Source organism: Nematolebias whitei, chromosome 10 (assembly GCF_014905685.2).
Source record: "Nematolebias whitei isolate Nwh7 chromosome 10, NemWhi1, whole genome shotgun sequence".
Taxonomy (NCBI): domain Eukaryota; kingdom Metazoa; phylum Chordata; class Actinopteri; order Cyprinodontiformes; family Rivulidae; genus Nematolebias; species Nematolebias whitei.
Window position 1 is genome coordinate 28,163,787 of NC_056507.1, and position 10,317 is coordinate 28,174,103.

Here is a 10,317-nt window from a genome sequence, read left to right on the forward strand (position 1 = left end):
TACAGTTAAATATCAGACATCGGCCATTCCATCAAAATAACTCACCGATGTAAAAGATGCTGCTTTTGTACGACAACCCAGTGACAAGGATGCCTGCAGCAGCAGCACGATGTGATGACGTCACACGCGCCTACCTGATCTCACGGCGCCAAGGAAAATGCAAAATGTCGGCGATGTGGAAGTTTTATTTTTCGTTGGTGAGGATGTCAATTTCTGAAGATTTATGAACTACGTTGAGCCTCGCCACATCATCCTCAGTCAGATATTTTTCTGATGTAACCTCATCCGAGTTACAAGTCGTCATTTCCGACGTCATTGAGAAGCTAATAGCCAATGGCAGTTGGGTGAGTTTTACCACAGACATTTGGATGTCGTGTTAGCCCCATTAGCATGATTAGTCTTACAGCACAATGGATAGACACAAACTTTGATCTTACAAAGGTTGTCCTTCATGCACAGGAGTGCAGAAGATCTCACACTGCAGCTTGGAACCTGGAACAAACCTCCACTAGTGAGACAGCATCGCAGGTGACTAATGCGAATAAATAATATTTAACACTTAATTTAATATAAGTTGAAGTGCTATGCATATCTATATGGCTGTTACTGAATATATGTCGCCAGCTCTTACAGCTGTTGCACAATTTTTGTAGCAAATGAGCCTAAATAAGAGGAATATGTTCTGACAAAGGGAAGTATGTAAACTATTGGTATCAGTTATCAACCAAATAGGTTTTAAACACATAGGCATAATGGATATGGGCCAAAAATCCAATATCGTGCATCCCTATTAGAGGGTGCTTTTGTGGACAGTAGGGGGCTACACATTAAAAAGCTAAAAATATTTAATGATTTTTAACATTTATTGATATTTTACCATTTAAACAAAAGAAAAGACCAGATTCTTGTAAAGAAGGAAAAAATAAATATTTAGTTCTAGTATTCACATATTTGCAAAATAAATTACCAAAAAGCTGAAAACTGCTAAAACCAGCTTAATTTTATTGTTTGTATAACAAACAATAAAATTCAGTTTTATGTTAGTTTGGGTCAAAGCTTGAAAGAGCCACTGAAGAGGGACCAAAGAGCCGTACGTGGCCCCAGAGCCACAGGTTGCAGACACCTGGTCTAAACTGTACATAATTAAGAAAACTTTTTTTTCTTATATTCATAGATAAATTTGAACAGGACAATAAAAATGAATGAAAATACTTTATAAAAACACACTAAGAATAATAAAAACTAATATATTAAGTCTTAATAAGTGCTGAGTAAATGTGCAAACCCACCAGAATAATCCTGTGTTAGCAGGAAAACCTGTCCTTGGCTGTTCCTTGTTTCTAAGCAGTCCCTGTAATCCCCCTGACTGTGCCCCAGACTATATTAATAAGGGATGACTGGATGTGGGGCCCTGGGCCCACAGAAGCAGAGCTACTGGTTTCTGTTGCAAAGTCAGCCCACCGCCCACAGACCCTGTCCTCGGTACAGTTTTACCTGAGGGACTGCAGAATGGCGTTCATGAAGCATGTGTTGCCCAGGTTCCTCAAACCAGTTGCACCTAAAGCCACCCCGTCCTGAAAGAAAAAGAGGCACGTTATTATTGTGCATTTATTTAGAAGACTTATGGAAAAAGTGTGGCAACAGTAAACTAAAGCCTCACTTACAATGTCTTTTAACAACTTTCCATCACTAGCTGAGATTTCCTGGAATTTTCTTTTCCTCTGTCTGTCGCCAAAAATCAGAGAACTATACAAAGATGAAAACGTCATTTGAGAGATTTGGTGGCAGAGTAAAAGAATATGACAAAAAGAACAAGTTTGTTCTTGAAGCTCGTACTTACTTTTCTAAACTCTGAAGATGTTCCCTCACCTTCTGCACGTGTCCGAGTTTGGTGTCGTTCACGACAAAATCATCACACTTGTAACTATGAAAATCAGGAGCGAGAAGCTACAGTCAACTCATCCATACACATAAAAAAAAATACTGAAAGAATCATGTATCAGATCACACTTCTTAGTCATTGCAGTCTCAAATATTAAGAGAAAAAGCTTTCACCAAAATACACTGTGGTTGCAGCAGTCCATGCAGACAGAATGAGGGGTTTTGTCCTTCTCCTGCTTTTCACCCTTTTTGTGACAAACACTGAGGCCGTGGCTCTCTTCAAAGTGTTTCTTTGCATGACCATTTACATATCTGCAAAAAAGACATTTATAATGAAAAAAAAAGTTAAAAATTATCTATAAGATAAAAACAGTTGCAAATTAATGGACAGTGTAATAGTTACAAATATTACAGATTATCAAATGCAGGTATATTTAAAAAAATTTTTTTTAATATTCTGAATAATAAATGGTGCTGGATCTATTTATATCTTTGTTTCTCCAAGTTCAATTACTCAGTTATAAAATTCTTAAAACTAAACTTGTTATCTTCTCTTCTTAAATCCCCACTATTTCAAGATTAAGTTTAAAATATCTTTGTTGACAACTTTTAAGATAATAAAGGTCTCAATCTTCCAGACCACACTAATGCAAGTAACACGTTGGATTAGGAATGATCTTCAAACGTTGAATTCAAAGTACCGTATTAAAGAGTCATAAAACTGTGCTTTTATGATGTACTTTGCCATTTACAAAGTAGTTCCACTTTGGAAAGCTTTTTTTTTTTAATAACAGTGACAATATTTGTGTATTTTTGGGATGTTAAAAAACTTTTTTACGACTAATCACTTACAAATCTTAACCTGGATAAAGACACAAATAAATTAATTAGGGATAACCGATATTATTGGCCAATATTAGCAATAAAGTTAAATATCGGACATTCCATCCAAATAACTCATCGATATAAGGCACTGTTATGTAAATAAAAGGAGCTGTTTTTGTGTATCAACCCTGTAACAAGAATGCCTGCAGCGCCAGCACAACGTTATGACATCACGTGCGCCGTTGAGTTTAGATCTGTGAAAATTTACTAATTGACACTGTTTGAGTGTTGTCATTGTGTTAAAGAGAGCAAATGTCAAGAATAAATTTGAGATTAAACATAATCCAAATTGAAGTGTTACATCATTTTCAGCCCCTTTTTGGCATCTGCATTTGGTAGCAGACCAAACTGGCAAAGATCATGAAGAATAATGTAGTATTTTAATTCCACAGCAGAGAAAGATATGCAGTCTCTGTAAGTAGGTCCAGGAAGTTTTAACATATCGGCATATCAGCCAAAAATCCAATATCGTGCATCCCTAAAATTAATGCCATGTTGTTGGCCTCTGTTGGTTATATCGTTGCTATGACTTCAGATCTGTATGCACTGCAGCCCAAATAACTGGTCATGGTAAACAACAACAAACTATTATTGATTACCAACAAATAAAGACAACTTACCGCCCACAGTGGACCATCAGGCAGGTAAGGCAAATCCAAGGACTTTTATTAGACCTGCAAACTGAACATAAAAACATATCCTTGTTTTATTAGAGCAATGAACCGAGTCGTGTTGTGACTCATTTCCCCACATCGTCCTCTCATGCGTTTTATAACTGAATATTTGTCATTGCCCTTGTTGTGGTTACCGCTGGGTTGACTTGTACATCAAGCCGACACAAAATATGGCAATCAGTCCCTTTAATTGGAAATGGGATACAAAAAAATATAATAAAAATCCCCCAGCTGCAGAAACCTCTGTTCACATCACCGTTGGGTGAAAAGAGGGAGACAAACATCACTTACCATTACAACACCAGGACGGCGGCGTCCCGTTAGGGAACCTGGAGGACTCGGTGGCAGAACCTACGCTTGAGCTCAGATGAGGGCACTCCATCGGCTAACAAAACCAAGCAGCTCTGCCAACGCAGCAATGAAAGCGAACAACGCGGGGAGCTAACAATAGTTAGCCAATTAACCTAAACTAGCAGGCTAACGTTAGCCGACTTACTACTTGTGATCGATACCGCACGTTTCCCTGTGTTTCCTTCCCAACGCGTTCGACCACTGCTACACGACTTGCATTTTCTTTTCACGGTCGGAGCTTATATCAAACAAAAACGAAGGGAGCCTCCGCCAACTCACACCCTACAAGATACAATAACAACGCTATTTTTGGATGTAAAATGCAGCAGGTAACTGCTGCCGCTCGCTACAAACAAATGGATAGAAGTAGAGGAAGTGACGTCGGTTCTACCGGCAGGGCCGTTTGTGACAACAAAGATGAAAAAGCTGCGGAGGAAAATGCACGAGTACTTCCGGTTTTGTTCGCGTTCTGCGCTTTTTCAACTTGTTTTTTTTTTTTTTTTTTCGTCTTAAGCGCCATGTAGGAGAAAATATTATGACGTTTCCTCGCTATACTTTTGACCTCTAGAGGCGTTAATGTGCCGTCTTGTGCTGGGAACCTGCGCAAAACGGCACAAGTCCAAACTCAATAATATTGACATATTACCATTATAAAAAATATATTCTAAACTCTTCTGACAATGCTCATAAAGGCCTCCCTGTTTTTCCATTAAGTGTTTTTTTCAAGTGCTATAAGCAGTTCCCTGTTCTTTTCACAATGATCATTTATTTTCATGCTTTTATTAGCATTTATTTAACCATCATTTTTCCATGAATAGGTTTTTGTAGGAACAAAACTGTACAGTGTTTTTCAAAGTGGGGGCCCCATGGGGGGTGCTAGCGGGAGGGGGGGAGACTTAAAAAAACCAACAACAATAATAATAATAACTTTTATTTATAAGGCACCTTACATTCAAAGTTAATCTCAAAGTGCTGCAATGAGTGAACATCAGATAACATCAGGATAAAACGCAACCATAAAAGCAACTGGGAGAAGGAACAACCAGGAGGATAACGCCTCAGAATGATCACATCAAAAACTTAAAATGCACAAAATGCAGATAAAATACTCAAATAAGAACTATGGGTGAATAAAACAAACAAAAGTACAATGCAACTGTTAAGACAGGAGCTGGCTGCAGGCCACCAGACCTGGAAACCCCCTCCAGCCCAGTTTCTCCCCCGGCTCGAATCTCCCTCAGAGGTGGCAACTCATTATCAATAAATCAAGGAAACGTCAATTAAGTTTTATCAATTATATTAAAATCAAGGCAGGAAAAGGTTACAGTTTACTGTGCTGGTCTTTCTGGTCTGTGACGCGTTCACAAACCCGGAAGAGCCCCGATGTCCCGTGTCATTACTCATTTATAGGGTCCTGGACTCCTCCTTCGCAGAAGGGGAGCTCAACCTGTCAGTGTATGAGGGGTCGTGATTAGTGTGATCTCAATGGAGCTTATGTGGACTGACGTGTTAGGAAATATGAGACGGTGCTTCAAAAAGCCTTTCTACGTGATGTAGCAAGCAGATTAAATATCCTGATGCATGCTCAATAATCCAGGTAGAAAAATCCAAAAAAGTTCAATCTGGTCCTCTGGACATTCAAAAAAAAAAAAAAAAAAAAGCAAAAAAATGTAGAAACGTTTCGTCTCTCATCCAAGAGACTTCCTCAGTCTGAGGTGCTGTTTTCAGCTCAGTCTCTTAAATAGCACCGTCTCAGAGTGGATCAACCAGTTTTGCTGCTGACAACCAAAACCAGCTGATCACATGCTCAAGAAGGACCATCAGCCTAACAATGGATCATTATCACACTGATGGCTGTTTACTACTCACAGAGGGCTGAGTGATACTAGCAATCACAGCATTGTAAGAGGGGGACAGTTGAACCCGGAGGCCTCCACCCCTGTTAAATGATGGACGGTTTCTTTTCACAAAGATGGCCTCCTTTACTCCTCTCTCAAACCATCGTTCCTCTCTGTCCAGGATGTGAACATCTTCATCCCTGAAAGAGTGACCGCTGGCCTGGAGATGAGTGTAGACCGCAGAGTCCTGGCCTGATGATGTTGATCTTCTGTGCTGGTCCATCCTTTTGGCCAGTGGCTGTTTAGTTTCCCCGATGTAAGACTGATCACAGCCCTCCTGACACTGAACAGCATACACAACACTACTCTGTTTGTGCCGGGGGACTGGATCTTTGGGATGAACCAGTCTTTGCCGTAATGTATTTTGGGGTTTAAAAGCCACTGGGACGTTATGTTTAGAAAATAAACGTTTCAGTTTCTCTGATACTCCCTCAACATACTGAATGACCACTGGTCTGGGTCTGGGTTCCTCCTTTTCACCTGATGGCTGACTGGAGTCCTGTTTGGGTTGCTTCTCTGCTTTCAGGAAGGCCCAGTTCGGGCCTTCGGGCCAAGCAGATTAAACTATTCCTTGCTGGATATTGAATCCCAGGGAGACGCTTTTTAGAGTTGCTGGCACAGTTTAACCCAGTCAGAACCGTGTCATAATTTCATTATAATCCCGTCTCTGAGCAGATCAAAAACATAGGACCAGTCTAGATAAATATCTTAACATCACCCCCTGGTTCGAGGGGCCCGGAGGGTTTCTCGAATAAAAACTCCCAGTTCAATATCGCCAGATATGCAAGCACTTAATCACTTTCCTCTGGTTGAATGTAAACTACTCCTTATATGTTGGTGGGAGATGCCTACAGGTTATAGTGTGTGACCTGTGGGCCTCAGGACAAATAAGATGCCAGAGCTGACGGCTAGCGTGAGACCTGCCTCCCCCAGGTCACCTGACTCAGCTCTCGACCTCTGCCTAGGACTTCAGCATCTCTCTGGTGTGGTGAATAGGACATATGGAAATTTCTAACATTTGTCTAGGTCAGAGTTCTAAATATATGATTTAATAATTGAAGAAGACGTCGTAATGCAAGAAAGCGTTCTTATCTAATAGATGTTAATCAGTTTGTAGAACCTGAACTTCTCTTTTTGACTTGGGCAGGCATGGTCCATTTTGTCCATCTGGAAAGGAAAAAAGAAAAACTCTGTGCCCCCTTCCCCTTCAATCATGCAGTACCCAATTTATTTGCACAGAGCACTGCTGGTATTTTTGCCTGTCACAGCAGAAAATGTGCTACTGTGAATAAAATCTGTTTTAAACAATTAACGTGTTTTAACGTGCATATTGTATATAAATAACAGAACCTCCCAACTCCCCCTGGTGATCTAATATAAAAAAAACATATTACTAATTAATCAACATCTCAATTTACCCATTCAACCACCCTTTAATTTAGTCCCAATTTAAATTGAAGAAAAAAAAAAAAAAAAATATATATATATATATATATATATATATATATATATATATATATATATAAAGTCATAAGTTCACCCTCTGGAAAATCTATTTAGTAAAACTCCATTATATGCATTTATCAAAAACCTCAGGTCTCTCGTCAAGACAACACTCAACACTAATCAGCTGTAAAAAGAATTCATCATTTCATAGAAAACGATATTAAATCTATCATTGCAGTTGCACCATCTAGTGGCGTTATTTTATCATGATTTGTTCCCAAAAACTCATTACAACAAATACCATCATACCTCTGTCTGCACATATTGATTAATTATCAATTTATCACATCATCAATCATTAGATCAATCATTGGAGCAATCATCAGAAAATAATAATCAAATATGTCTAACAAGAGTTTATACAGTTAATTCAAGAAAAATAAGTATAACGTCCCATAACTGCAAATGTTCCTAGTATTTTTGTTCTTAATTTTTTCAAAAATAATGGTCTGATTAAAAATATACCTTAGACTCCACTTCTACTGGCTGAAAGACAAAAAGACAGAAAAATAGCAAACGTGTTTTTTCAGCAAACTCAATTTTAGTCGATTTAGCTCTCAAAGCACAATCAATTAAAAAAACTGGGTAAAAAGAAAGTTTTTAAGACCTGTTTTAAAACATGTCACGGTCTGTGGGGCCCTCAGGTATGAAGGCAGGGCGTTCCACAGCCGAGGGGCAGCACAGGAGAAAGCCTGGTCTCCTGTTGTGCGGGACCGAGACCTGGGAGTGAGAAGAAGATGGGTGTTGGCAGAGCGGAGAGTGCATGAAGGACATTGAGGGGTGAGAAGTTCTTTTAAATAAGATTGCACATTATAGTACAAGCACTGGAAGATGAGCAGATACATTTTGTAAGTGATCCGGGCAGAAACAGGGAGCCAGTGAAGTGAACGGAGTACAGGGGTGATGCGCTCATGCTTACGCTCTCTCATCAGGACCCTGGCAGCACTGTTCTGGATATACTGTAGTTTTTGTATGTTTTTGCCAGGAATCCCAAAGAGAAGTGCATTGCAGTAGTCCAGTCTGGAGGAGACAAATAATAATAATAAATAAATAATAGTAATAATAATAATAAAATTTGCCCACTAGGGCAATCTGTATCTGTCATTTCCAGATAAACACACTTGAGAGAGGTTAGATTTCTTTTTTTTTTGTTCTTCTGGTCAACAGTTTGTTGTAAAGTTGTTGTTTTTTTCAATGAGAATATAATACAGTGTTTAAAACATGTTAGTTAATAACATTTATGCTCAGCAGCTGTAAAAATTAACTGAATATAGTGAATAAAAGTTAAAACAATCTAAAAGTTGATGTTTCTGTGCATATTTTGTAGCTTTGTTTGTGGGTTTGCGAAGGGGGCCTCGGCCAGAAGCTAATGCTATTTGGGGAGCATGGCATGGAAAAGTTTGGGGACATTTGTTCTAATAGGTTTTTGTTTTCCTGTTAACTTTTGTGACAACATGCAGCTTGTCTTCTTTTGAAGCAATTTCTTTATTCCCCTTTTATCTCAGACTGTGATCCACTTAAGGTCAAAGCAAAAAAAAAAGAAAAAGAAAACGTGCACACATTGCTAACAATAGATTTCGTTCAGCAAAAATGCCTTCGGATGTAGCAAGCATCAAAATCACAATGTAAATCAAAGTAAATGAAACAATTCGTCCCATCACACTAATAAGCCTTTTTCACTGAACCGGTTCAGACATGTGGTCATAATGTTATGGCTCTTTTTTGTTGCAGAGTTAACTTTTGCTGCTTTGTGCATTATTATTAGTTGTGAAGGAAACACATTTCAAAAGGCCTAATTTTTGCACATAGTCTCTGTCGTGAGTTATCTAACAATTATTAGAGCTAAATTGTAGAAAGAGTTGTAAAAGAAGCCACCAATCAGCTGGTTCTTTGCTGTCCCGTACAGGAACTGTTTGCAAAGTAATAAAGACAAACGTTCTCAGTGGACATGTTCCTCTTTCACTGACACTTCATCAGCTGAGGCTGCACAATCTGAGATAGAACAGATGCAAAAACATAAAAACATCTTGTGTCCCCTGAATGACCTTAACATCACTCACATGCATTTTCTATCCCCCGTGAAAGAAATAATACTCATATGAAAAGAAACATTACACAACAACTTTTAATTGGAATATTCAACTAAATTAAAAAATTAAAATAAAGAAAACACATTGTTTTAGACCTGCTGCTATACAAACAGTATAGAAAAGCACCCTAGAAGTGTCCTGCAATGCATTTTGTTTTATAACACTGAGGAATTTATTAATGATACTAATAATATAACAGACATCTGATTGTTTTTAAAACACCTTCTTTGACTAATAATGAGGTCAACTGGATCTTTATTCAAACATTTGCCATAAAACAAGATTAAAAAAAAGGTTCTGTAAGTTAAACTTGGATTTAGAACAAAAGCCACTCACATGAATGTAAACTTTTAAAGACTTCATTTTAGGATAAATGTAAAAAACAAAAAACAAAAAAGGCTGAAAGATTATTTTAGATCATTTTATGTTTGGCTGTTTATTCACCTAAAATGATTCACAAGTGATACACCCACCCCCCACATACACACCCATAAAAAAGGATGTTGAAGAAAAGTGTCACATTTGTATCAGACAATAAATCATTAGACAAGTTTTGCCACATACAGTGTTACTGATCAATAGCAAGCTGTTTTAATTGTCCCATTAAAATAATTACTTTGCACGCACATGGCTGAAAGTATGTAAAAACTGTAAATGAAATGAGAAAACTGCAATAGTACAACAGTATAACAAATGTCTCTTTATAGAAAGTTGAACTCAGAACGCCTCCTCATACCAACAATGATGCATGTGGTTTCAGGACAAAAGAAGAAAGAAGAGCAAGCAGGTAAAAATGCAGTGTATCACTGTTGAGGAGGTTTATGTCATTTCAATCGTGTTCTCTTGCAGGGGGGACTCCGTTTGGGGCTCACTGCTTTTGGCTTTGGATGCCTTCTGTAAGCTCTTCTTCTTCCTGGAAAAGAACATTTTTAAATAAACTTGAAAACTTGAGAAAGTTAACAACGCACACACATACCATGTAAACATATATATATATATATATATATATATATATATATATATATATATATA

General features: G+C 38.1%; 2 protein-coding genes across 2 annotated transcripts in view; both read right to left on the bottom strand.

Moving 5' to 3' along the window:
- Positions 1-3,912, bottom strand: part of usp3 (ubiquitin specific peptidase 3) — a 23,367-nt gene extending 19,455 nt beyond the window's left edge. Inside the window, exons 1-6 of the mRNA XM_037682922.1 lie at positions 3,732-3,912; positions 3,387-3,447; positions 2,056-2,193; positions 1,841-1,924; positions 1,665-1,746; positions 1,495-1,574 (exon numbers count right to left, since the gene is read on the bottom strand). Coding sequence (XP_037538850.1) covers positions 1,495-1,574; positions 1,665-1,746; positions 1,841-1,924; positions 2,056-2,193; positions 3,387-3,447; positions 3,732-3,822 — 536 coding nt within the window. The 5' untranslated portion in view covers positions 3,823-3,912. The remainder of the gene's footprint in view (positions 1-1,494; positions 1,575-1,664; positions 1,747-1,840; positions 1,925-2,055; positions 2,194-3,386; positions 3,448-3,731) is intronic.
- A 5,852-nt stretch (positions 3,913-9,764) lies between these two features.
- The window catches only part of si:dkeyp-73b11.8 (BPTI/Kunitz domain-containing protein), a 3,033-nt gene continuing 2,480 nt past the window's right edge, over positions 9,765-10,317 (bottom strand). The window contains exon 6 of the mRNA XM_037682923.1: positions 9,765-10,198. Within this exon, the coding sequence (XP_037538851.1) occupies positions 10,105-10,198 (94 nt within the window). The 3' untranslated portion in view covers positions 9,765-10,104. The remainder of the gene's footprint in view (positions 10,199-10,317) is intronic.